This window comes from Scleropages formosus, chromosome 4 (genome assembly GCF_900964775.1).
Source record: "Scleropages formosus chromosome 4, fSclFor1.1, whole genome shotgun sequence".
Classification (NCBI taxonomy): domain Eukaryota; kingdom Metazoa; phylum Chordata; class Actinopteri; order Osteoglossiformes; family Osteoglossidae; genus Scleropages; species Scleropages formosus.
The window spans coordinates 29305302-29330479 of record NC_041809.1 but is presented as its reverse complement, the minus strand read 5'-3'; the positions used below and the strand labels follow the sequence as shown (position 1 = coordinate 29330479).

General features: G+C 37.5%; 1 protein-coding gene across 4 annotated transcripts; it reads right to left on the bottom strand.

The window, feature by feature from the left end:
- Positions 1-902: 902 nt before the first annotated feature.
- Positions 903-23462, bottom strand: LOC108934393 (cohesin subunit SA-2-like). 4 transcript variants are annotated; one of them, XM_018752133.2, is made up of 36 exons: positions 23415-23435; positions 23235-23280; positions 22628-22877; positions 17807-17936; positions 17631-17709; positions 16910-17062; positions 16593-16689; positions 16388-16464; positions 15731-15935; positions 14715-14866; positions 14249-14322; positions 13265-13388; positions 13069-13167; positions 12650-12729; positions 12463-12570; positions 11752-11863; positions 11459-11576; positions 11162-11265; positions 10922-11014; positions 10314-10403; positions 9486-9689; positions 9132-9202; positions 8823-8910; positions 8650-8730; positions 7475-7567; positions 6641-6818; positions 6262-6401; positions 6049-6150; positions 5457-5605; positions 5033-5161; positions 4702-4907; positions 4349-4598; positions 3813-3923; positions 3472-3598; positions 2363-2440; positions 903-1680 (listed from the first exon to the last, which is right to left on the bottom strand). In XM_018752133.2, exons 4-36 carry the CDS (start codon positions 17848-17850, stop codon positions 1657-1659), a joined length of 3840 nt encoding a protein of 1279 aa, XP_018607649.2. In that variant the 5' UTR covers positions 17851-17936; positions 22628-22877; positions 23235-23280; positions 23415-23435; the 3' UTR covers positions 903-1656. The 4 variants fall into 4 exon arrangements, with proteins under 4 accessions (XP_018607649.2, XP_018607651.2, XP_018607650.2 ...); XM_018752135.2 differs by having other exon boundaries at positions 1447-1680; positions 6644-6818; positions 23415-23434; XM_018752134.2 differs by lacking the exons at positions 22628-22877; positions 23235-23280 and having other exon boundaries at positions 1447-1680; positions 23415-23462.
- Between the last annotated feature and the right edge of the window lie 1716 nt (positions 23463-25178).

Here is a 25178-nt window from a genome sequence, read left to right as displayed (position 1 = left end):
ATGAAAGTGTTCAAATATGAAATTTTTTATTTTTTTTTTTTTTAAACAAGTGGGGTACTTTTATTCAAAATGTACTATTTCCAGACAAAAATACATAATCAAAACAGTGGACAACAGCAGGTTAGAGAAAATAGGTTAAAGAGACCTTCTCAGTCGCTTAAGAAATACCAATGAACATTCAAAACAATCAGTTACAGGATTTTGATTCATTATGTAGTTTTAAATATAACATTTATACACTTTTTCTGGTTTTTAGCTACCACAGCTGAAAAATTCAGAGTTATCTAAACAAAAAAAAAAAACAAAAAAAAAAAAAAATTATGTATGACAAACAGGAGGTATAACAAGCATGTTAAGGCTTGGAATGATTATACAGAATAAAATTCAACCTATAAGAACAAATAAAATATCCATTTTCACTATAAGTTAAAGCTGTGTCTAGCTGCCTAAACATTGCAGTATAATATCCTCATTCAGAGTTAAGTTTATGTTACAGACTTCAAGAATTTATACAATACTTTCTTATAGTAAAGAAAAAAACAAAGCTAAGTTTAGAATAACATGATAGAGCTGTTTAAGAATTTATTAAAAGGTCATTTACACATATGAAAACCTGAAGTCTTTAATTGCATATATACATACACCTCTACACACGCAAACATCAATTTAGAAACTTTCAGCAAAACTACGCATACTTTCATTTTCAAGTTATATATTTCAGAAACCTAGTAGGTTTGGGCTGGAATTTAAAAGACAAAATCACTAAAATCAGCACCAGTTATACATTTTTTTTATATATATATTTTATGTGTGTACACATACTAATTCTCCAATTAAATGTTTAATTTTGTTCAGGCAAAATTTTTTTCAGAAAATATAGTATATCAAGTTTTTTTTTTTTTAAATTAATTTATTTTTTTAAATCACAGATGCAACACAGTGGGACTACTTTAGAGATTCTTTTTTCCTGACTTATTTTCTGAATGCAACACCGAAAGAGTTTGAATCTTTGGGTAAGGTTTGTGATTTATTGCCACCCATAATTCGGAGCACATTGCTTCACCTTATAAAGTAGCCACTGAATACTTTAAATTCACTTCCAATTAGTAGTCAAAGATGAAAAAAGTTTAAAGAAACTGAAAAATTGGAAGTATCTGTGCCATGGTTGTACATAAATTCCATAATATGGTACAATTAAATACTTATAGTAATCAATAATCTCTTCAAAAATTACTTCTGATTATTACAAAAAAAGCTGAAAGATAGATCAAAGTCTCCTTTAAATTAGAAAAGCAGAACAGCTTGTTCCATTAAAAATACATACCACAACCTGAATGAGGACTTTAAAAGAACCCGATATTTCATTTTTAGACAGACCCGTCACAGCATTTTCACATTTTCAAAATATGTTTATTACAGTTACAGACTGGACTGCCAAATTCCATAGCTTTCAAATGCCAAACTTTCTGCAACTGTAACAGAGAAAGCTTAACCAATGCTGTAAGTAGTTATAACACACAGCAGCAGTGGGAGGATAATCCTTCCTCTGAATGCAGGTAAATTCAATAAATATGTCCACAAGATTCTCCAGAGAATGTGTTCATTATCCAGGCGTTTATTATAAGAACAGAAAAATTGTGTCTTCGCAAATTCAACTTAAAACATTGAGACATTAAGAACCTACAAGAAAGAACATCCAAAATTAGTTATATGGAATTATACAGTATATATCGCTTTCAATTTCTACTGCTATCCATAATAAAATTATTTTGGTAAATTATGTCCGAAAAAATAATGTTCTGAAAAAAAACTTTCAAAAGTGACATTACAGGTAACTTACATTGAAGGTTATTCAGCACCACCTAGTGCTTACAGTGTACTGTTCAGAGACCGTATGTGCAGCAACAGAAAATTCAGCTATTTCACTAATTGCGTTGAAGAAATTAAATACTTCTGAAGGAAATGCACAGTATTTCAGTTTCTTAAACTGTTTGCTACTTATTTACAACTTAGTATTAAACACAATACTTGCATATCTAAACTATGTAAAGGTTTCCTTAGTATGGGAACACTGTAGATCATCTTGCAAGAAGGCATCAGTTAATGGAAATAACTCAAAATGCAACTTTCCATATGCACACATTTAAGAGTTTTACCTAATATATTTAATAGTAAATTAAACTTCCATAACTAAATTATACTGATACACCAATAATACTTAATTATCCTTTTTTTCCTCTCCTCTTATCCTCTTGCATTTTAGATAGTAAGGTGTACTAATTCAAGAGTGACCATATCCCTTCCTATGCACTTAACATTACTGAACTCAAATTCAAAGCACAGTTAATATATTCATGCTTACAGAATCGTCCATAATAGAAGCAGGATCAAAAAAGTCTGGCTTCAGCTCGGATCTCTCTCTGCGATTTTTTGATGGTGGCTGTGTAAAGAGAACAAACGGTGAAAACATTAGCCTAAAAAACAGCACATAAGCTGCACTACACTGATTAAGTAAATGATTTGTGGTGACGATGGGAAAGTGATCGAAGAATGTGCTTTTGAACACTTAACCAAAACTGCAAATTGTCTGAGCTTTGGAAAAAGCTGTTTTGTAACAAAATAGTATTGTAATGCATTATCTCCAGATCATTCTTAAGTTAAAAAAAAAAAAAAAAATAATTTTCCTGCATACGAAATGATTTTACATATAACAGTATAACCAATGTGGCATGAGCACCACAATTGGTGCTAAATCTAAACTTTACTAATTTACTTTATTAACGGCCTAAAGCAGAAATTACCAGAAAATGACCCACTGCAGAATTTACATTCCCAACAATTAAAAATTTTACACTACTCTCAAAACCCAGGGTAAATGTAAATCAGCTGAACTTCAAAATGTTTATCACATTAGAACTTTCCCTCTCATGATTTATTTTCCTCTTTTGTTGTTTTAGTCTGTCCGTAACCTATGAGGTAGGCTCCAGACTGCCATGAATAGGAAGAGATATTACTGATAATGGGTAGATGGATGGATCTAAGAAAGCACTTTTACTTGTGCTATATAAAACAATTACAGTAACACCTAATGAAAAAATTCTCGAATGTATTTGCCGTTATCACTTGTAATGCTCGTAACCCCTCTCCATTTTTATGATAAAAGAAAAGTAACTCAAATCACACAACTTGCCATAGGGCTCATTATTATGATAAATGATGGCTTTGCATTATGACAAAAAAAAAAAAAAAACCCCACAAGATTTCTGATATATGCCTGCATGCTGGCAAATAGTGTATGAACAAGGGTTGAATTTTAAATTTAAATTTCTCTTCTCATAAAGCTTTTATTGTCCACACTGATAGTGAGTCATTTAAATTTTAGGATACAAATTACATGTGCACATTAGCGGAAATAATCAGAATTTGTAATGCTGAGGAAAGCAACAGTCAAGATAGGGTCTCTACACATACCAGATCAATGTCCATTGTATCAAAATCCATGCCTTCATTGAGGTCCTCTAGGCGACTTTCGGATGACATCATAACATCCTCTACAATTGGCTCCTCATCGTCTTCCATAAGTTCTGCACCACGGCGACTGGATAGCAAACAAATACATCTCTAAATAAGCACACAGTTCGCTTTTGCTCCACAAAAATATACACAACCAACATGAGACAAGTAAGCTGAAGTTGACTGAGTGTATTGGTTGACAAACAGTTCTTAGGTCTTTGTCCTTCCTTGCTTCTCCAGCTAAGCTGACCAGTGTTACTGGACATTCTCCTAGAGCATGTACTATTTTGTGCTCTTACATTGCATGTTGCGTGTGGCTTCTCATTTTGGCATACTGCATGGCGACTCGATCCTGCTGCTGCCGAACTTCCTCTTGTTGTCTCTGGGCCAGCATCCAAGCAACCTGGGTGCTGGAGATTGATTCGGAGACATCCAAAATTGACCCAAAACTAATCCACCAATATAGTTTTAAGCATTTATAATTACATACTTGTACTTTGAAAGATGTTTACGAAGAGCAACAGTTAAAATTTTGGTGGGAATATGCAGCAGCACAATTACTGATGATTTTATTACACTCAGGTTTTGAGCATTTTTGACATTTTTCATATCCACAAACTAACATTCTGTTTTCACTCCCACGACTTCCAAAACTTTGAAAAAAGCCAAGGGGATGAATGTACTTTTTATAGGCACAGTATAAAATTGCTTAATAAAGAATGCTTTACAGGAATTTGCTTTATAAATTTTCAAACATATCTTAAGCATGCCATTTGATTGGTTAGAATAGAACAGAAATGGTGTGCACTCAGTAAATGTAACTTAGCCTCCATACTTGTAGTCCATAGGTATTTGATGGGGTTGTGACTGGGGTGGCTGAACCTGAGGGGAAGGCTGCTGTATCTGCTGCTGTTGCTGCTCAGGAGGAACGGGGTACACCATGTAGCTCTCCTCAGGCCGAATCCTCTTAGGGTCCCTCAGTACAGTGGAGGTGAGGTGAGGCGAGGAAATCATGACTGGGGTCTGCACTGTCTGCTGCTGGTTAATCCACATTCCATCACTGCTACTGCAGCTGCTTTCCTCGACTGAGAAAAGTAAACCATGGTCTCAAACCAGGGAACTGTGTAGTATAATGTAGAACAACAAAATGTAAATTTTGTCAGAAATGTGGCAATTAAGGTATCAAACCTTCAGTCATCTTTCTCTTGCCGACTATTGGCTTGGCCTTTTTGCTGCGGCTGGTGGAACTGCGGCTGCTGATAGCACTAATAACGGACATGGTGTCGTCATCTCCTCCTGCCTGCAGGGAGTTCCGGTACGAGATGAGAGGGAGCCAGCAATCCTCGCGCTGCAGGGCCATTTGGAAGGTCATGAACCTCTCCAGATACAGGTGACTGAGTGAGAGGAAAGCAAACAAATGCTGTACTTGCACTGACTGCAAAGATCCTAATAAAGACAGATATTCATGTTAATATTACAAGTAAATTACACCCATTTAAAATGTTCCAAAATCACTTACACTGTCTTTTTATCTTGCCGCAAGAGCTTAGAAGAGAACTCGCTTAAAATGTCCAGGAAAGCAAGATTGATGGGAGGGTGGCCTTCTCCTTGGGGATTAGGCTCTTGGAATGCAAACTCTATCCCATCTCTGAAATGAAAACAAAACATGAATTTTTGACTCAAACAATTTTCTCAATATCCATTCAGAGCAAATAACACTCCATGCAAAAAAGTAATTTCTGTAATGCAGACAAGACAACCACACAACACACATAACCAAAGACACATATATAACCCAGTCATAAGTGGACCTTTACAGTTTTACCGTTTGTACATTTACACTTACTCTTGTAAAATCACATTTTATGTTTTATAACAAATACTAACTGTATCAAAGTTGCAATAAGCAGAATAATGGGGAAGAAATAACCTGACACACTTACTTGTGTAACATTGCAATGGCTTCTCTGGTCTTCAGCTGATCTAGCCCAAATGTAAGTGAGAATCGACGGGCAAGCTCCTTTATGCCAGAGAACACTGAGGATGATCGGTCGAAATTGTGCCCAAGGTCTGATAACATCTCTTTGAACAACTATTAAAAACAGTGAGACACAGGATGAAACTGTCCAGAGAACCTCAAAAACGCTGAATGAGATTTTACATTTATTTATTTAGCAGACACTTTTCTCCAAAGCAACTTCCAATTAACTCTACGTAGTGTTATCAGCCCACACACTTTATTCACCAAGGTGACTTAACACTGCTAGATACACTACAATGGGTCACTCATCCATACATCAGTGGAACACACACTCTCTGTCACTCACACACAGAGGGGGAACCTGAACAGCATGTCTTTGGACTATGGGGGAAACCAGAGTACCCAGAGGAAATCCACATAGACACAGGGAGAACATGCAAACTCCACAGGCTGAGCAGGGATCAAACCCATGTCCTCTCGTACCACCCAGGCACTGTGAGACCGCAGCAATACTTGCTGTGCCACCATGCTGCCCAGACGATCAGACTTCTTACCTGCTGCAAACTCAAGATGAGGGTTTTTGCACACTGAATTTTATCAATTTGCCTTGTTTTGCTCATGGTTTCCTTGATGATATCACCATAATCATTGTAGTACTGTGGAAAAAGTACCACATTAATAAATAGCAGAGGACATAATGTAAGTAGAGCAAATTTGTAATGTACAGTAGGGAAGAAAAAGCTGCAAAGGATAAAGGGTACACATACTCTCATGTACTGCTTGAATATGTCTGCTCCTGTTTTCATATCCACAATGTTATAAATTATCAGTTTACAGTAGGCTGCAAGGAGGTTCCTCCTTTTATGCAAAGCTTCGATTTTACTGGCTTCATCGTCTTGTTGTCCATCTGTTTAAATGATAGTAAAACAAACATTTTTACAAATCTATAATTAATGTATCAGTAGGAGTCTGTGGACATTTCACAAAAAAATGTAAAGTAATGTTAATATTAAAATATTTTGCATAATTTTGTTAATAACTAACTTTCAAAGGAAGGAACCCAAAATAGTGATGAAGAAAATTTGCCGTATGGCAAAAACATAAACCTAAAATAAGTGAAAGAGACTGAAGAGAATTTACATTGACTACCTGTGCTGTTGTCATCGTCGTCCTGATCAATGAAAACATGGTCCAGAATGAAGTTTAGCAGTTCAGATTGCAGAGATGAGTCAGGAGAGTAAACCAACAGTTCCAGCATGTCTCTCCCTGAAGAAACAATCTGGTGGCTGAAGATTAAGAGCATATCACAGAGGACGGTAAAAGCCTGAAAGGAAAGGAAGCCAAAGTTAAAGGCATAGTCTAGTTGCTGAGTTATCAAAGCAGAATAATTGACAAAATAAACTACTCTAAATTTCCACCAGTGGTCTCTTCCCAACCTACTGGTGATGTTACAGTCTAAACACTGTGGCAGTTTACGGTCATTCAGACGTGTCTCAAAGCCAATCCCTGAGACCCATTTCTCCCCATCTCCTAAAAATTTTTTGAAGTTTTGAAGTTTAACACAATCTGCTGTGATTAGCTACATATTTTGTATTTGATTCTCCCTTCTATCTGCAGAAAACTGAGTAAAGTAACTCAGTCTAAACTATCTATAAAATGCCCTTGTTTACTCTGTTGTATATCACTCACTCATCCATTCACTCACTATACTTAAATGCTTGTCCAAATCAGGGGTGCAGTAGTCTGGAGCCCATCCCAGAAGCACGGGCTGCAAGGCCAACCAGGAATCACCCTGGACGGGATGTCAGTCTATTGTAGGGTAGCCACTCATGCGCACATTCGTGAACTACAATTTAGACACACAAATTCAACTAATAGTCTTTTAGGAAGAAACCAGAGCACCAAGAGAAAAACCACAAAGAGACAGGGAGAACATTGGGGAATAGTATCTGCAAAATGCATGAATGTAAATTCACAGACCTGTTCTTTAACTGCTGTGTTCACACTTGATAGGTAGCGCTGACACAACATACAGAAAGCTCTCATCTGTTTCCTGAGGGTAGCCATATCTTCCTGAAAAGGAAAGCAAAAGAATGTTCAGGTTTTCTGGAGTAATTACATTTAAATAATACAGAAGTACTAAAAACAAAAAAAAAAAAGTCTCATACGTTCAACATAGAATCTACTAGAAATCAGTCAAGAAAAGTAATATTTCAAGAACAACACTGGTCATGGCCTAAATTTAAAGGAAGTGAAAGACAAATGTTAAAGTGATATTCTTGTTTGGTTCCTGTAAATACTGGATTTATCACAACTCCCTGACTAAAAATTCAACAAATTAGCAAAACAACCTGGCATCATTCATTTGTAAATTGTAAGTCATAAAAAAAAAAATCATCATCATGCTTTAAGTTATTTTGTTGTATACATTTTTTTCAGCCTAAACATGCAACTAACCAGAACAACATTGTGTTCATATTGACAAACTCATTCCAAAATAGAGTTCATTCACCAGTCTCTTTATCTTGCTGCAATAGTTTATAATATTCATTGTAAGGAGTTCAATTTACCATTATTTCTTAGGGAGGGGGGGGAAAAAAAAAAAAAAAAAAAAAAATTCCAAAATAAAAACGTCTCCTAAAATTAAAATACAAAGAAAAAAAAAAAAAAACATATGTAACATTATAATTGTGTAATAGTAACATAACATTTGTAATAAAAATGATATCTAGCACGCATCAATAATCACTTGTCTAATACAGGGAGCAGAGGTCTAGAGAAAGTATATACAGTACATAGTTTTGCTAAAAAAAAAAAAAAACATCCGCCTCAATCCAGAACCTATATATAAAGAAGTAGTAAACCATGAAATTTTAAACCCTAATTGTATGGTAGTAGTGATTGTTTAAAGCTTATTTATTTAAAGCTTAAAACACCATATTTGCCCAAACGGTCTGATACAAGCATTTGATAAAAGACCCCATTATATTATGGCTAAGTGTACTTATTTTATTATGATTTATTTTTTTTTTAATCAAAGAAGGTTCCATCATTATCATTCTGACAATAAGTGCAATACATATGGGGGAAAAAATTGGTTTGAAAAGATGTTGACCTTAGTTACATCATGTGATTATCATACATGGTTAAGGTACCTTATTGGAACTGCTCTCTGTGACCTTGGCCAACTGCCACAGGATTGCGTAGTGAGTACACTGCATTGCATTAATGACAATCTGAAAAAGACCCACAGAAATTATATTAAAGTAAACAATGCAGGCTGTCAGTATGTGACAACTGAGGACATACACCATCTGGAGTTCCTCACCTGTTCAGGCATGTCTCCATTCTCAATGCCCGAGGTTAGTAACTTGAAGGTGCTAGTAAACAAGTCCCATTTGGAGAGGTTGTGTGCACTGTAAGGAAAAACAACATATAACACATCCAAATGCAACCGGGTGATGCTGATGGCATTAGGATGCAAGTTCTTTACTGGTGAACTACTAGTAAAATATTCAGCTGTATAAATATGTTGTGCTCAGAGGCAAATAAAACAGCCATCTCAAATTCTGATACATCAGTAAGTGGTCTTAAATGTCTATTGTGTAAAGTCCTCATTCTATCACTTCTGACTTACTTATGGAAAGCTGTAATCCTTTTGAGTGTGGAAAGAACTTGGTAGGCATCATCTTCATCAGGCTCCTCACCCTACAAATAAACATTTGTCTCAGACTCTTTACTAACCGTTTAAAGGTACTCATGAACCCAAGCATGTAATTTGGCAAGGTTTTAAGACGCTAGCAATAATAAATTACTACAACTAAGTCAACCACAGATTTTATGAGGGGGGGACCCTTAAGTGCTGAAGAAACAATAAAACATTTAACAAAGCACATTTTTTAACTAAACAGGGTATTATGTGACCCACATTAATTGCACATTCATTCATACTGGGGACATCAAAGCGGCAATTTATACAACTGTTACAAACCTCCTGTAGGAAGTCTTCAAGAAGTCTGTTGAACTTGTCTACGAGCTCATCCAGCAGATGGCTCCGGGCGATATCCACCCTGTTGAAGATGGTGAACTCCTCGTTGCAAAGGGCATGGTAGGTTTTGGAGCAGGCCTCCAAGACCTCTGTGTCAGTGTGCTTCTCCACAACCTCCTTGATTTGTCGTAGCAAAGACTCCAAATGCTAAAGGACCAGCGACCATATTTTAAAAATAAGCACTTAAAGTCCATTAACGAGAAAATCCTTAACCACATCGTTATAAAATTGTACAGCACCAGAACAAAACATAACGTAAACGAAAGATCACATAACTATGTTCTGCGCTTGCCACAAAGAAAAATAACTATGCTATAATGAACCACAACAACTGATTATCTCCAAGCAACACCAGAAGGTCACTGTTCTCACACTGAGGTGTGGAGCACTTGTCAAATATGAATTGAACATTAAAACCCTTTGTTTTAATCAAGATTTTAATTGCAGCACATGTAAAGTCTGATTTGAAACTCTAAATCTAACAGCCTTTATTTATCCATCCATTTACATTCAATAACTGGTTGTCCAGTGCAGGGCTGCGGTGGTCTGGGGTCTATTCCAGAAGCACAGCATGGGGCACTTTACACCCTAGATGGGACACCAGCACATCAAGGGCAACCACACAACATGCATTCACTCACACTCAGGTCAATGGCCACCCATGTCTAGAAGTTACTTTTCACTACTACAACTGCATAAACAGCAAGACTGAAAATACATACAGCACACACTGAAGTTATGGTATGTAGTAATGCATAACTGTGAAAGTACCTTTTCTAATCTTCCTGTCGTGTAGATCTCAAGGTCAAAGTACTGTGGCAGTTGTAAGAGGTTGGTGACCTTTTCGGCATCCACAGAATACTAAGTATAAAAAAAGAAGTAGTAAATTGCACAATTTAATGACATTAAAACAAAATGTAGACAGTCATCATGGTTTTTCAATAATGTTCAATTAAAGAGTAAAATTGTGTCTTTGTCAAAAAGATATTTTTATTTTTGCACAATGACAGGTAATTGTGATTTCCATAAACTATGCTATTTTTCATAGCCTTCCAACAAATAAAATGTGAGGAAACAGTAAAGCTAAATTAAACAAAAAGCATTCTGTTCTACTTTAAATTCACTTACATTTTATTACGTGCAGCCATTTTTTGCAGAATTACATTTGATTTATATAACTGAAAAGTGATATTCTCAAGTAACACATTCAGTCTGAAAGGGCATCAGTGGGGCAATGTATTCAGTAAAAATCCCAATCAAGGCACATATATACAAACATATATACATAACTAAATAAATGGGAACAAAAGCCAACATATCCTGTGGCCAACAAGTAAATACACTCATTTAGTACATTTTAAGAAAACTAAATTGAATACTTTTGCAAGCAGGAGAGGCAGAGCCACAGCGAAAAGCTCCGTTATTCGTGTTCGATCATCTAGCTGGGTTTTTTTTTCCTTTGCAGTAAGAACCTATGGAAGACATAAAGAACTGGGTTTTCATGCAATCAAACAAATACCACTGCACAGACAAGGATTTAATAAAAAGAAGCATATTCTGAAACAGGATTAATCAGGACTTGGTCAAAAAAATGGTATTTAGTTTCAATAGAGCCTCACCCTCTTCCCTGTGCCTCGGCCCACAGGTGGGTGGCACTCGGCAGCCTGGCGGATTGTACAGAGCATGATCTCTATCAGGGCTGACTCCTGGCGGTCAGTCAGGGCTGAATACAAAAGATGCATCTCAGTGAGAGGATGGGGGGTTACGAAATATGCTTGCTAAAAACGTGTGCACCAAGACCGGGACAGATATATAAATGCTGAAAACTTACAAACACAACCAAATTGTCATACTATATTGCTATATACATACTAAGAGCATGCTAAAAGGAGCATTCTGTGTGCTGGATCTCCTACCTTCTTCCCCCAGGATAGGCTCATCCAGCAGAAGGCTGATCATGCATTCCCAGTCCTTCAGCAGCTCCGTGGCACAATCCCACATGCTGTCCACCAGGTATGCTCCGTGCTCGTGGAGCTGATAAAATTGCACATTGGATATCAATGCCAATAAAGTACAGACTCCTTTATTTACAATGAATATCTCTCAGTGAATTATTCACATATTAAGATGAAAGGAATTCTCTTTGCAAACCCTTTTACACACCACACATAATGCACTGTAAATGGAGTCCCATGGCAATTACTCTCACCTCACTTTCCAAGAAAAAGAAAACTGTTGTCTTGATGAGGTTGGCATTAGGACTCTGCCTCCCTCTCCTCTTGGACACCCCTTCTTCTGCAGGGTCCCGGCTGCTGAAGAGTCTGTAGTACAAACAGATATTACCTGGCATATGTCACACGTTATTTTTTCAAAATCAAAAGTGATAGTAAATGCTAACCATATAACTACTTTTTAAAAGTAGAGTAATGCAAAAAAAAAAAACCCAGAGGCCTAATATATATTTTTTCAGTCATTTCTAAAAAGCAAATGATGCTATGTGACACTGGAAGTTAAAAATTCCTCTCCTTAAGTGGACTCAATATAATCAGCCAGCTTCATGTTTTTTTTTTTGGTACTTTTTATGGTTCCAGAATTATATCGTTCTGGATTAGTATCATGTTTATTATCACTGGGACACGTTTAGGGTCCTATCTTGTATTTACTAAATGAGTTACAAAGTCAATGCTGCCGATTGGACTGAGGTTAGCTTTGTAAGCCCACAGCAGTCCCCACAACTCATAAACTTGCGTCTTAACTATGACACACAAAAGTTGAGTGACTTGGGACTGCTGGCTTGTTTGCTTAGCAGTTTAACATCTTTCAGACTTAATTAAAAGCCACCAAACACAAAGGATTAGTGGGGATACACTTGATATTAAGTTTGTTTGAAATGTATAAAAGAAAATAAAGCTTAGCTCACTTTTTATAGAGGAACTCTCCCGCTGCCACTGCCACTGGCCTATGTGCTGAGTAAACTAAATGGTACACACTTTCACAGTCTTCTGCAGTGAGGACTTCCTCGCTGCTACTGCAAGATGAAAACAAACAAATGAGTATCAGTTGACAACCTTAACATGCTTACAGTCTTTAGGTCAAATTTTACTTACTTCAATACAAGAGTAAGAAGTTTTATTGCCTGCACAGCAACATCATACTCCTTGTCCAGAGTCATTGACACAATGCGGTCCTATTAATGAGAGAATACCATTGATCCACTGGACGTAACTCAAAATGAATCACACTTTAAAACAATATATGTTACAAGGTTCGCTTTAAAAATAAAATCTCTGAATATAAGTCTCTAAAACCATAGGAATACACAGAAAAGTACAAAAAACATTAATGCTACTAAGAGGTGGTTAACAGCTGAAACAGCTATGTGATGACGGCTACAGTGACAAATTTAATTTTTTGATGTATATAAAATTAATGATTAAGCTTTTGAAGAATTAAGAGAATACATTTTTTGATATGGGTTGCATAATAGCATTTTCAGGGGTAGCGGAGACAGTGGAGATGCCCTCACCTTGAAACGGCTCGTGAAGAGCTCCAGCCTTGCATTTAGCTCCCTGTTGTGGTACAAGCCCTGAAGGGCAGTTAGGCACTTGAGGCGCACCTCGCCTTGCTACAACCACATAGAGAGTTCATTACTACGTATACGTATTTGCTGATTAGTGATGCAAATATGTGAAATCCATATTAGGGTCTTCACATATACTCACCTTATCATGCATGGTCCAACCGACATACTTCAGATAGCTGTCATTCAGAAATGCGTCGCTGTACATCTTCATCCATACCCCAATCTCCTCGATGCAAACTGCACGGATTTCTGCTATTGCGTCACTTTAGAGAGTATTAAAAAAGCAAACCAAACACATGAGGTCTATGAGTACACTCACAACATGTACATATATATTCACTAAAATGACAGCTTTGTTTTGCAACGTCCAGTAATATAAATTACAAAATCTAAGTGCAAAGGTTTCAACAGACCAAAAAGATCAAAAGTTTAACCAGACTGTAGTGTAATCTGAGAACATATTAGATTCAATATTAGACAAGAGATACTTTGTCATTGTATGCAATACAACAAAATGTTATGTGGCAGCCATCAGAACAGCAGCAGCAGAAAGAAAGCTTAAAATAAGCAAATAAAGAAAGTTACATCTGTCTAAATATGTTATTTGTCCCCTTAACTTTATAAATTCAAGCTAACAAAACATGCAAGATGGTAAATTAAATCTTGAAACTGTCCCTTTCTACAAAACTGTCCAATTTGTACCACAACTGATGCAAAGGTGCAATGCAAAGGTAGCTTTGGTTAAGTCCACTGACAATGCTAATGTAACACTCGGTGTGGAAGTACCACAATAAAAGGTTAAATTGGATTAAAAAGTAAATTTTATCAGCCTTCATAGGCCAGATGATGAATTAATAAGTGAAATGAAAATGTTGAAACTTGTAGTATAATATTATACCAATCTCAAGCGGTCTGCAAGTTATGTTTAAGTTAAATACTGCCAGAAAAGTCTATGTGAGAAAATAATATATTAACAGTTTGTGTTTAAATAAAAAAAAAAAAAAAAAAAGATTCAACTTATGACCATGATTGCGTGACGTTAAAACCCAGCGTTATATCTTTTATCAAATTTGTCAGGGGGAAAAAAAAAGAAAAAAAAAAAAGCCAAAATTTCAATTCTTACCGGTATCTGTGAATAAAAACACCTTTAAAAATGGCATTCATCATGTTCTCTATTTCATCCTGATTTTCCTGAAGCTGAGAAGTTAAAAATGAAAACAAAATTAAGAATCTACAATGTTCATTATCAGTTACAATTCAGCAGTTCAATTTGCAAGTAATGTTGTAAAGACAACAGCAGTTCTTACTTTAATTTCCCACTTCTGAGCTGTCATAATGCCCTGATTTCATGCTAAGCAATGAACCCTTTACTCTCCCACCATGAACCAGCTGGCACACTGACAGAAAGAGCTTCCCATACTCATCTGAAGCTATATTGTGGGTTTCCTTCTTCTGCTGCTTCCTGCAACATAAGCTATAAGCTGGTAATACTTATGTATTGCTATACGTGTGGAAAGATTTGCTGCATCACCATCAAAATTTAAGAACAGAATACAACCCTATTGCTGAAGATACTGCTAAGAACTTACCTCTTTGCGCTTCTGAAGGAGGAGCTCAAGCTTGTCACTGGCCCTTTTGCCGATCGTCTTATTCCGCTCTGTTTCATACTGTCTCTGAGTGTTGTCCATGTTGATGCTAAGATTCAGAGCTACATTCACTAGGGCTGTCATTAGCTTCATTGCTGATGAAAAGAAAAGAAAAAAAACTCCTTTTATTAAAAGCAAGAGCAATATCAACAACTCAAGAAGGCACCATGAGCCTATAATAGGCTTTGAAGACCCTGAAGATTAAATGCACCAAAGTAAAAAGGAGTCTAGAAAAAAGAAAAAGATTTGTACTACACACACAAAATAGAAATTAGGCAGATTCTTTTTTAGCATCTTTCAGACACTCCTCCACTAGAGCAAAAGTCAGTATAAAATGCATACAACATGCTTAAATACAAAATTAACATCACATCAAAATGGAACTAATTGCTTATAGAAGTGAGAAAAATTGACACCAAGACACACAGGTCCAAAAATCAAGATTTAAGAGAGAAAATGTAAATGGTTAAATTATTTTAAATATTTTTGTGTGCAAATACTTCTCTTGAAAGAGGGAATTAAACCACATATTTGAAGGAAAAAAAAAGGCATTTCATAAATCATAAATTATTCCTAGTTTCAAGTCAGCTTCACACAAAACATTTTTATTAGGCTGATGTAAAGAAAAACAACACACAAATTCTCAAAATAACTGATTCTTATACATAAAGCTTCTACACATGAATACTGGTAAAGAAAGACATACAGTATACACTAAGCGTGGAGCATGAGGATTATGAGGATTTCATTTGTTGCTGAATTGTCTGAAACATCTACCACACTTAAAGACTGGTAAAAGTGCCATTTTAAAAAGACACTAAACATTAACTGACCCTATGTGGGGGGCAACTGAAATGCATCAAGAACTAAAGTGTTGACAAAGCGGGAGGAACACAAGTACTGACATTTCTCCCTTTGGTCCACACTTTATAAAAGGAGTTTTGCGGTGTAGCTCTGACCTGCTAGTGTGCTGGTGTGTCTGAAGGCCCGGACCTGGGAGTCGGACAGACCAGTCAACAGGGAGATGACTGTGTCCATCATGTATTCATCATAGATGATGCTGTACTGGCACTGCCGTACCAAGACCCCAATAAACTCACAGAAATTTGATTTGAATTTCTTCCACTGAGGCCCTGCCATTGTTAAAGGGTAGTCACCACTGTCCTGAAGATAGACAGACACAGAGAAATAGTACACAACTCATAATACTACATGTAAATCGGTGGCTTAACTTTTCAGGGTTCTGGAAGACCCCCCAAAAAAACCCAACAGTACATACAGCAGTTACATGTTCAAATCAGGACACACTGGTCTTGTCTGAACATAGGCTACATCATGTGTAAAATAAGTGCATAATAAAGAGAGAAGGAATATATAATAAACCATGCACTGATTTCCAAACACTTCAATCTATCAAAAGACCACAATTGCTACTTAAGTTGTCTTGATTTTAAAATATCTTTGGAAAATTTTTTTTTAAAAATTTGATTAAAAATTAATATTATGAGAACACCTTTATTCTGTTTTATTCAGTAAATCATATCAGATAATTATTTGTGTAATACATTTTCCATTCTACAGTAGGCTACAAATTACTAGTGAACACCCAAGTCTACCTCATCAAATTCTTCTGTCATCTTCCTTATGATTTCTGAGTTTTGCATGTGGTGAAACATTTCGGCACTAACACCACCTGCAGGAGAGAAGGCAAGAAAAAAAATTTGCATGACGCCCAGCTATCACTACCATACATTATACTTGAATATAAACAATATCATTTTAAGAATGTAACCCAAAAGGACAATGTTAAAAGAAACAAACCTTTACAACCCGAACACTGGATGAAAAAGTTGATCAAGTCGAGAAGTGCGACATCTCTGTCATGCTTGTAAGATTCGATCCAGTCATCAACAACTGACTGTAATTACAGCAGTAAGTTAATTTTATTTTGTACAGACATATTCTACACAACTACTAATGTTCCAGGAGTGGCTCCCAATTACTGCAGTACTACATGACTAAGTAGCATATATTTTTAAAAAAAAAAAAAAAAAAAAAAAAAAAAAACAAGTCATACTGCCATTTTTCAGTGTTTACTGGAGCCAGAAAAGCTCCTTCCTGGGTAGGTGGACACTCACCTGCGTGGCACTCTTCCCTATTTTCACCACCTCAAAGAGCATCATGCTTTTTTTGCCATTTTCTTGATGATGACCATTCATTCGGCCATGACTGCCAGCCTTCCCTCCTGCCAGGCCCTTCTCCGCAGGGACCTTCTTCCCCCTCTTTGTGGTCTGAGACCATGTTAGTAATGGAGAAGAAGTGAGCATGACAGAGAGAAAGGTGCCATAACACAAAGTCATTCAAAACCAGTCACACTAAATTCTGACATCACAGTGCTCATCCTATCATATATGGTCATATTGAAGGAAGGAGAAAAAACAAAGTTTATTTAAAAATAAAAGGGCAGTAAGTCAGATCACCTCCTGTTCTTCCTAATAATAATAATAATAATAATAATAATAATAATAATAATAATATGTTTTCCTTGCCAAAGAAACTATGTTAAAAGAAAAATTACTGTGCTACTGTATGAAGCTTTACGTAACCAGCAAGTTACTTTAACAGTGCTTAATGAACTAACACATCCATACTCTGCATACAAATAATATGAAAAAGTAATAACATGAAAGTCCCATTTTTGGGTTGAGGTAACCCCACACAATTCTATTCCAGTTTCACATCATTAGAATAAAAGCTTAATGGTATAACGTGTTCAATGGACATGTGTGGAACATTTAGCTATAAGCCTAATAACACCATGTCTGTACATATTCTGAAACTTGAAACTATATTCTGTACCTTTCCTTTGGTTTTCTTTGCATTCCTTCCATCAGGATCCTCAAAATCAGTGTCAGAGGACAACTGTGTATCAGTTTCCCTGATGAGGAAATCAGACATTTCAAGTAATCGTCTTTCAACTGAATTTATATAGTGAAACTTATTCAGTGAAACAACAAAAAAAGAAAGATTCTTACTGAGGAAAATGGAACTCCGCTTGAAATTCTGATGTTGCTATCATTTCTTCAACATTTTCTGTACCACACCTAATATATACCTACGGACAGCGAGCACTCAGAAGATCTTGACACTGCCACCTTAGATGACCTGAAACAAAAGGGAATATAAAAGAATGTAGTATATCGTTAACTGCTGAGGTACTCTGAAGTAAAATAAATGTGTTTATTCAAGCAATAGCAAAATGTAACAGTATGGCTGATAAAAGCCTGAAATTAGCCCTGAAAACTAATACAATATGTCAGTAAAAACCCTTTAACTGCAAGCATTACAAAGTAATATTCATGGTAGATATGCATTTACTTTTCCTCCCACAAAAGAAGAGGTCCAGTAGTACACACACTTCAGTAGCTGTTTTTGTCTAACAGCATTACACAAAGAATATGATGTTCACACATTTTTGCCAGTTCTATTTTCTACCCCAGTATTATGTTGTGTGTGTCAAAGCTTGTTACTACATTCCCCCAATAAATCATGGGGCACCTGGTAGAATAATGATTGGAGATTCTGCCCTTGGACCTGAAGATTGCAGATTTGAGTCTCAACTTCAGCTGTGGTACCCTTCACATTTATTCATTAGCAGACGCTCTTGTCCAAAGCGATGTACATCTCAGCAAAAGTACAATAATAGTGATATCGTTAATACAGTTTAGATAATATAATATAGTTTCACCACAGTACTTACCCTTAATTTCTCCAGTACAAATACTCAGCTCTATAAAGGGGTAAATCATTGTAAGTTGCTTTGGAGAAAAGCTTCAGCAAAATGAATAAATCTAAATAAGCCATCAAAAAAACATTGTTAGGTACATCTGTTTTAAGTGTTTTTTTTTTAATGACTTGGGGAGTAAGTGACTTTTGAATTAACAAAATGAGCTGCAGACTTCCAATCCTACTAGTTGTGTCAAATTGAATAGCCAGTATCATATACACTATTAGCTTTGCATTCAAACATGGTATTTGGTCATCATCTTTTTTTTTTTTTTTTTTAAATTGAGAACAAATCAGCTTGTTTCACAAGCACTGAAGCAGTTTGTCACAGAATATTAGATTAGAAGACATGACACAAAACATGTATTTATGTTTCACAAATTTCAAGACATCTGAACTAAAAAGTAAAGCCTGAAGACAGTCATGGTTTTCAAAGATCATGTCCTCCCAGCTGGAACCACTAATCAAAGCAAGCTGTAAAGCCGTTCACATTATCGCCCGAAAATCAAAACCAATTTTGGATAGGAAATTTCTTAAAGAATCTTTTGAGTAGATTGCTGATACATGTCCTGATGGAGAGGCAGTTTGCTAAAACATGCATACCATGACAGAATATGGGCCACTGTATTGACAAATTAGTCACTAGAATTGAGAAAAGTTTACATTTATTCGACACCTTTCTCCAAAGTGAGGTACATCTCAGAAAACAATACAACAGTACATTACATCAAGAGATGGAAGGATCTACATGCAGACATGTGATCCTTTCATTTTAACAATGAAAGGTTCAAATTTCAAGTATTTTTATTTTTGGAGTATGTTCATTTTCAATGTGTTCAACTTGAAGGAAAAGTTTAAGCGTCTCTTTCTTGGACTTTTACAAGAATTACATCTTACAAGACAAGGACCCCATATGCACCAGTATATCATATAAACCCGATTAAACAGCATTATGTCGCTAAAGGAGTTCATATAAAACTTATGAAATTTTTTTCCAATTTAGACAACTTTGCATGTTATTTACATTTATTCATTCAGCAGACACTTTTATCCAAAGCTATGTACATCTCATAGAAAATAGTGTTCATTACATTAGGAGAGAGAGAGACAGACGCATGATTCTAAAGTACAGCTAGTTACTTTCCACCATACGAACCTATGTTCATCACACGAGTAGCTGCATAAAGGTTTATCCGAATATCAAGAATTCCTAATGAAAACTCCTAATTTTTAAACAAAATTATAGGGCATGAAAAAGTGTGGCTCTGGAGCCTGTTCAAAATAATAATCTTGGCCTCAATTCAGAATAAAAATGCATCGTATAAATAAACCCTATAATGAAGGATACATACAGGAAATTCTCCAATCTGAAGCATAGACTGCTTCCTTTCAAAAGGTTCTGAAAATGTAAATCTAAACTTTTAAGGATAATGCAAAACCCAGTTCGTCCACTGAAAGGTGCTGTTCTGCTAGGAATTTAGGCAAGGCAGGAAGACTTGTTCATATGACAGCAATGTGAACACTACTTGAAAGAGGGGGAGGAAAAAAAAAAAAAAAAAAAAAAACTGTACTTACTGTCCCAGATCTATCGTGTGAAAGCTGTGTGGTACACATTTAAACATAAATGTAGAATAACAATCCACAGAGGAAGTACAAAGAGGAAACAATGGAGATTTTACGTGCATCTCAGGTAAAGAGATTCCAGTTATGTTTTGACTGGTTCACTCAGCCTGAGGAAGGATGGAGGTATAAAAATTAAAACTGCTTTTGCATAAGGTGTGTGGATAAAAAGGTTAAGAATCTCTGCTTTAGAGGGAACAGGACTAAATCTGCCCAAGCCTTGCAAGGGAAGCAAACTACTGAAAGTCCCAAACTGTCTGGTTAACAAGTCATATTTAGTTAGACTAACTTAGTGACCTGTTTATACAGCTTGGAATTTTCACTTTAACTCCACTTAAAACATCAACTGTACTTCAGTGGTAAACACGCAACCTTAATGTTACACATCCACACCCTTACCTGTAATGCTACCAGCTGTGCAGATAATTCAGTATGACGATGTGTTACACTGTATTTGATCCATGTGGGGTTTGAATCTCTGACTGAGGCCTTTAAGCATTTTGGCCTCTTGTTCTGCAGTAACAACCCTGCACATGTTGTTAACTTACATCTATTCATTTAGCTGACACTTCTGTACGTATCAACTTACAATGACTTACCCATTTACAGAGCTGGGTAATTTTACAGGAGCAATTTAGGCTAAGTATGCTCAAACTGGAGGTGGGAATCTAACCTGCGACCTTTGAATCCAAAGGCAGCAACTCTAACCACTACCTAACAGCTGTCCCAGCAGATGAATTCATCAAAATTCCACGCGGTTATCATCATTTGCACTGAACTTGAAGGAGCATCTCTGGAAACCAGTGCTTGTGGGTCTGAGTGTCATACCACACATACGTCTCTTCTCCGTGTAAGGCCTGAATTACTGAAATCAATGCAGCAGAGAGAAGTCAGTGGATGGATGGAGCGCCCGCGTACCGTGGGCACATCAGCTTTACACTACAGATTGTTCAAATCAGCAGCAGGAAAGTAAACGAGACGATAATGTGCTGAAACGGGGATATTCATACAGCTAATATTATATCATATAACAGGAGGACTCAACTGCAGTGTACGTACTGTGATGCGTTCAGGCACTGAAGTGTGAGGGGTGGCACGACTCTGACGGAAGGTCCCAGACTGTTACTGCGTCGCTAAAAGTCCACATTGCGGAGCAGCTGCATGTCTCGACCAACTTTGAAAGAGCCGAAAAACACTCGGTGTTCGGAAACAAAGGCAGAGTCGCTTCTTCAACGCGCTTCAGAACTACAACTGAACCATCGGGGAATCATTTCCACGTCGTAAATACTGGTTCCAGTTTAGTAAACATTACATTAAAGACTTGTTTAGTAGTATGACACTGGGTAGTTAAAGAAAAACTCGGAAAAAAAAAAAGACTTTCGCGGTTTCCCGCTTAATTTTTCAGGATTTCAGGGTGCTAACACCGAAGTTATGCCTGCATCATCAGAAAACTTGCTTCGGGGTGTACAACAAAGAATGTTCCCTACCCTAGTACGTTAAAAATAATAATGTCATGAACGCGTGCGGTATCCCTTATTTCTGACACGAAACAAAGTGATGTTCGCATTTGGTTTTCAGCTGGAGCGACATAGGCCTGTCTCGCGGCTCGTCCCGCGCGCTCCAGCTCCCGCACAGCAGCGCTCAGTCAACAACCGTATACAGATCGCGCGCGCGTGCCCTTCACGGACACGCTGCCGCGTAGCCGAAAGTCGTCGCCCCCCCCTTCTCCTCTCTCTCTCTCATACACAGAGAACAATAATCATAATAACGCTCTAGACTAGTCGCTTTTAGAATGGAATATACGTGAACGAATGTTTGAGCCCCCTCTCTCGACAGCGGCTCGGTGTTTTTGGCGCCTCGCGTGCTCGCGCTTCTCCATCTTGGCTCCGTCCGCCCGAGCGAGTGAGGCGCTGCTCGCGCGGGGGGATCGTGCGCCATGCATGCAGCCGGAAAACCACCCGTAGAGCAGAAACGGGCGCGCGGGGAGCGCGGCGGCGGCGGTGGTGCCAGTGCCAGTGCGCTCCCTCGCGCTCTGCAAACCGGCAGCGCTGCACAGCCCCCATCTTGACTGCTATTCCGCCTTTCGAGACGTGCGTGTCAAACACGCTCGAGCCTCGAGTGTCGGCTTCAACAATGTCAGAGTAGATAAGAGCTTGAAAAAAAAAAAAACCATCGGGCCGCTGAGACACGCGACCAACGTTTTTTTTTTTTCCTTTTTTTAATTTTTTTTTTTTTTTAAAATAAAACGCGTCGACGTGCGATTAATTTTCTTATGCCAGTTCTGGGTGTGTTTTTAGCTAGCTAAAGCGCGATGCGTGCAACACCAGAACACCTCCGACTCCACAACAGCATCAACATCAGAGCTCAGAGACAAACCCGGGACACACTGAAACTGACAGAACACAAATCAACAAACTTCCACTACGTTATCCGCCATTTTAAAAACTTACCTTGTCGTTATTATGACTATAACGCCGACCCCAGGCCTTCTGTCGCGTTCCGCAGGCCGCGGCAAAAATATATTGAAAATTCGATTGTCGGAAAATGCTTCCAACGTTCCGTAGCTTAGTTTGAAAGTGGCGGTCGGAGTTCTCCCACTTTTTCGCCCACTTGCTCCGCTCGATTTGTTGTTTTGGTGATTTAGGCAGGAAAGGGGGCTCGCGCTGCAGAGACGCCACCTGGCGGCCGAAACTTTTGTTCCTGTTACGTGAATTATGGACCAAAAAAAAAAAAGTGCGTCGAGGACACGCAGGGGTGCAGCCTGATTGGCTAAATACACAAAACATGTGTAATTCAAACGCCTTTCGCTTCTCTTTTTATGCACAAAAACATCACTAAGGTGCCTGTTGCATCGTACAAAAAAGGGTTTACCAATAAACAATTAGGCACGGAGCAGTTCACGTCAGCGCACATACTATGATACATTTATCCTAGAAAGTATGTGTGAACCTCACAGAATGGTTATTTATTTTATTTTAATTATTTTTATTTTATTTCTTTATTTTATTTTTATTTAGCGAGACCAATTTGATGAATTTGAAGAGCGCTTAGACTCACGGACGTCGTTGCCCGGGGGTCACCGCGGAGGTAGCTCCTCTTGAGTCTTGACCCCACACAGAATGGTAATAAAATATTAAATAGCCTTATGAAATCGAAATCTTAAACTTATAAAAATGAATAAATGCTTGCGATTTACATATCTGATTCTACTTAGCTTTGTAAGCGGGGTTCACTTACTTTTGCACTTGCACAACACGATCATCACGTCACGATGCTGCTCACCGATTATGTCAGATGAGGAAAAACTGCTTCTCGTTAAAATGACGATTTCGTGGTAAAACGGGGACACAACAAGAGCTTCACGTACTTTCAAGCCGTACTACTGTACAGTACAGGCTGCACTGTACGAAAGTTATACATCAACGAATTTAATAACGTTAAGACCACAAAAGACGAGGCGAGTGCAGCTGTAAATACCGAGAAAGTCCGTTTACGAGTAGTTCGTGTTTCAGAACAGAAGCAACGACCTTAAAGTTTTTTTCCTATTTAACAACTGTAAACCTGGACCCAACGCGAGCGAAGTGGCCACGGAAAAAGGAAATAAATGTAGTTGAAGTTGCACAGTTCTGTGTTTTGCACTAAATCAGTAACGTGAAGGGAGACTATTATTACCCCCAAACAAGCAATGCTGAACTTACAAACTGAAAATGTAATCATTGTAAATGCAATATAATATACACTTGAAGACACTACACCAGCAGCAGCAGTTGGTGCATTTACAGTCTCACAAGTGAATAAACTCAGTATCTTGTCAAGTCATTAAACTGGCCTTTATGCTTCAGGAAAAAAACTTCCATGTGTTGATAGTTATTGCTTTTACATGACACTTTTCTAAGACTAAGGTCTCTGCAACAATCCACTGATTTATACCACATCAGTTGAAGATAAGTACTTTGTTCAAGGACACTAGCACTTGAACCAGCAACCTTCATATCTAAATGGAGCAGCTTTAACCACTACACTATCAGCTGACCCCTCATGGTTACATTTTTGGCAAAACAATATGTAGTACGTATTATTACATTTACATTTAAGTCCTGAACTTAAATGTAAATATAATCATATGTACAGTCCTGAGCAAAAACAACTGCATGACAGAAACTGTTATAGCTGGTATTAAAAATAAAGCTTCCGCTTTAGCAGTAATAGAATCACATTGTATATTACCTCACGGTTGTACAAACTAAGCACCGCAATGGGACCTCACAAAGTGGAATTTATTATTGTATTTATAGTTCACTGGGAGTTGATACTATTTGTACCTGAACAGCATGTCTTTACATTGTGGGAGGAAACTCACACAGACACAGGAAAAACATGCAAACTCCACACAGAGTGGGGATCAAACCCATGCCCTCTTACACCACCCATGCATTGGGAGTCAGGAGTGCTATTCACCATGCCACCCATTGCCCATTCCTAGTGGGCTTGATGTGTTTTAGAGGAGCATTTATTAAACAATGGCCACCGCCTCATTGTGGGCTGCTCAAATGTCTACAAATTCCCTCCACATAAGAATAAATAGCTGGTAGCATGACAGTTGAAAGTGCTACCTTTGGCTCCACAGGTTGTAGGTTTAAATCTCACCTACAGCTGTAGTACCCCTGAGCAATGTACTTACCCTGAATTGCTCTAGTAAAATTACCCAGCTGTATAAATGGATAAATAGGTGTAAAGTGGCTTAACGTTGTAAGTCTGTTTGGAGAAAAGCATCAGCTAAACATATAGCTGTGAATTATTTGTTGGCCTGTCTTATGCTTTGACCCCCGATGTTCCCCTTAGTACATTTGCGTTTCTTGTGGTGCATCTGGTCGAGTAATGAGGCAAAGTTCACTGTGGATCTACAGAAGGTTTTTTTTTTCCTCCAGCAAACATCACAGTGCTGTATTTAAAGGTCCAAGTGGCCGAACAGTGACTGAATACCCAACACTAGTGAACGCC

Bases quoted from the DNA above. Each gene is read 5' to 3' on its own strand.
- LOC108934393 (XM_018752134.2), bottom strand. From the start codon at position 17,850: ATGATAGCAACATCAGAATTTCAAGCGGAGTTCCATTTTCCTCA. The intron at 14,323-14,714 runs GTAAGTTCTTAG...TTAACTTCTCAG, and splicing joins TCCTTCAGAAGCGCAAAGAG to CTTCAGGAAAATCAGGATGA. The intron at 11,015-11,161 runs GTGAGGCTCTAT...TGTCTTCCATAG, and splicing joins GCCGAGGCACAGGGAAGAGG to GTTCTTACTGCAAAGGAAAA.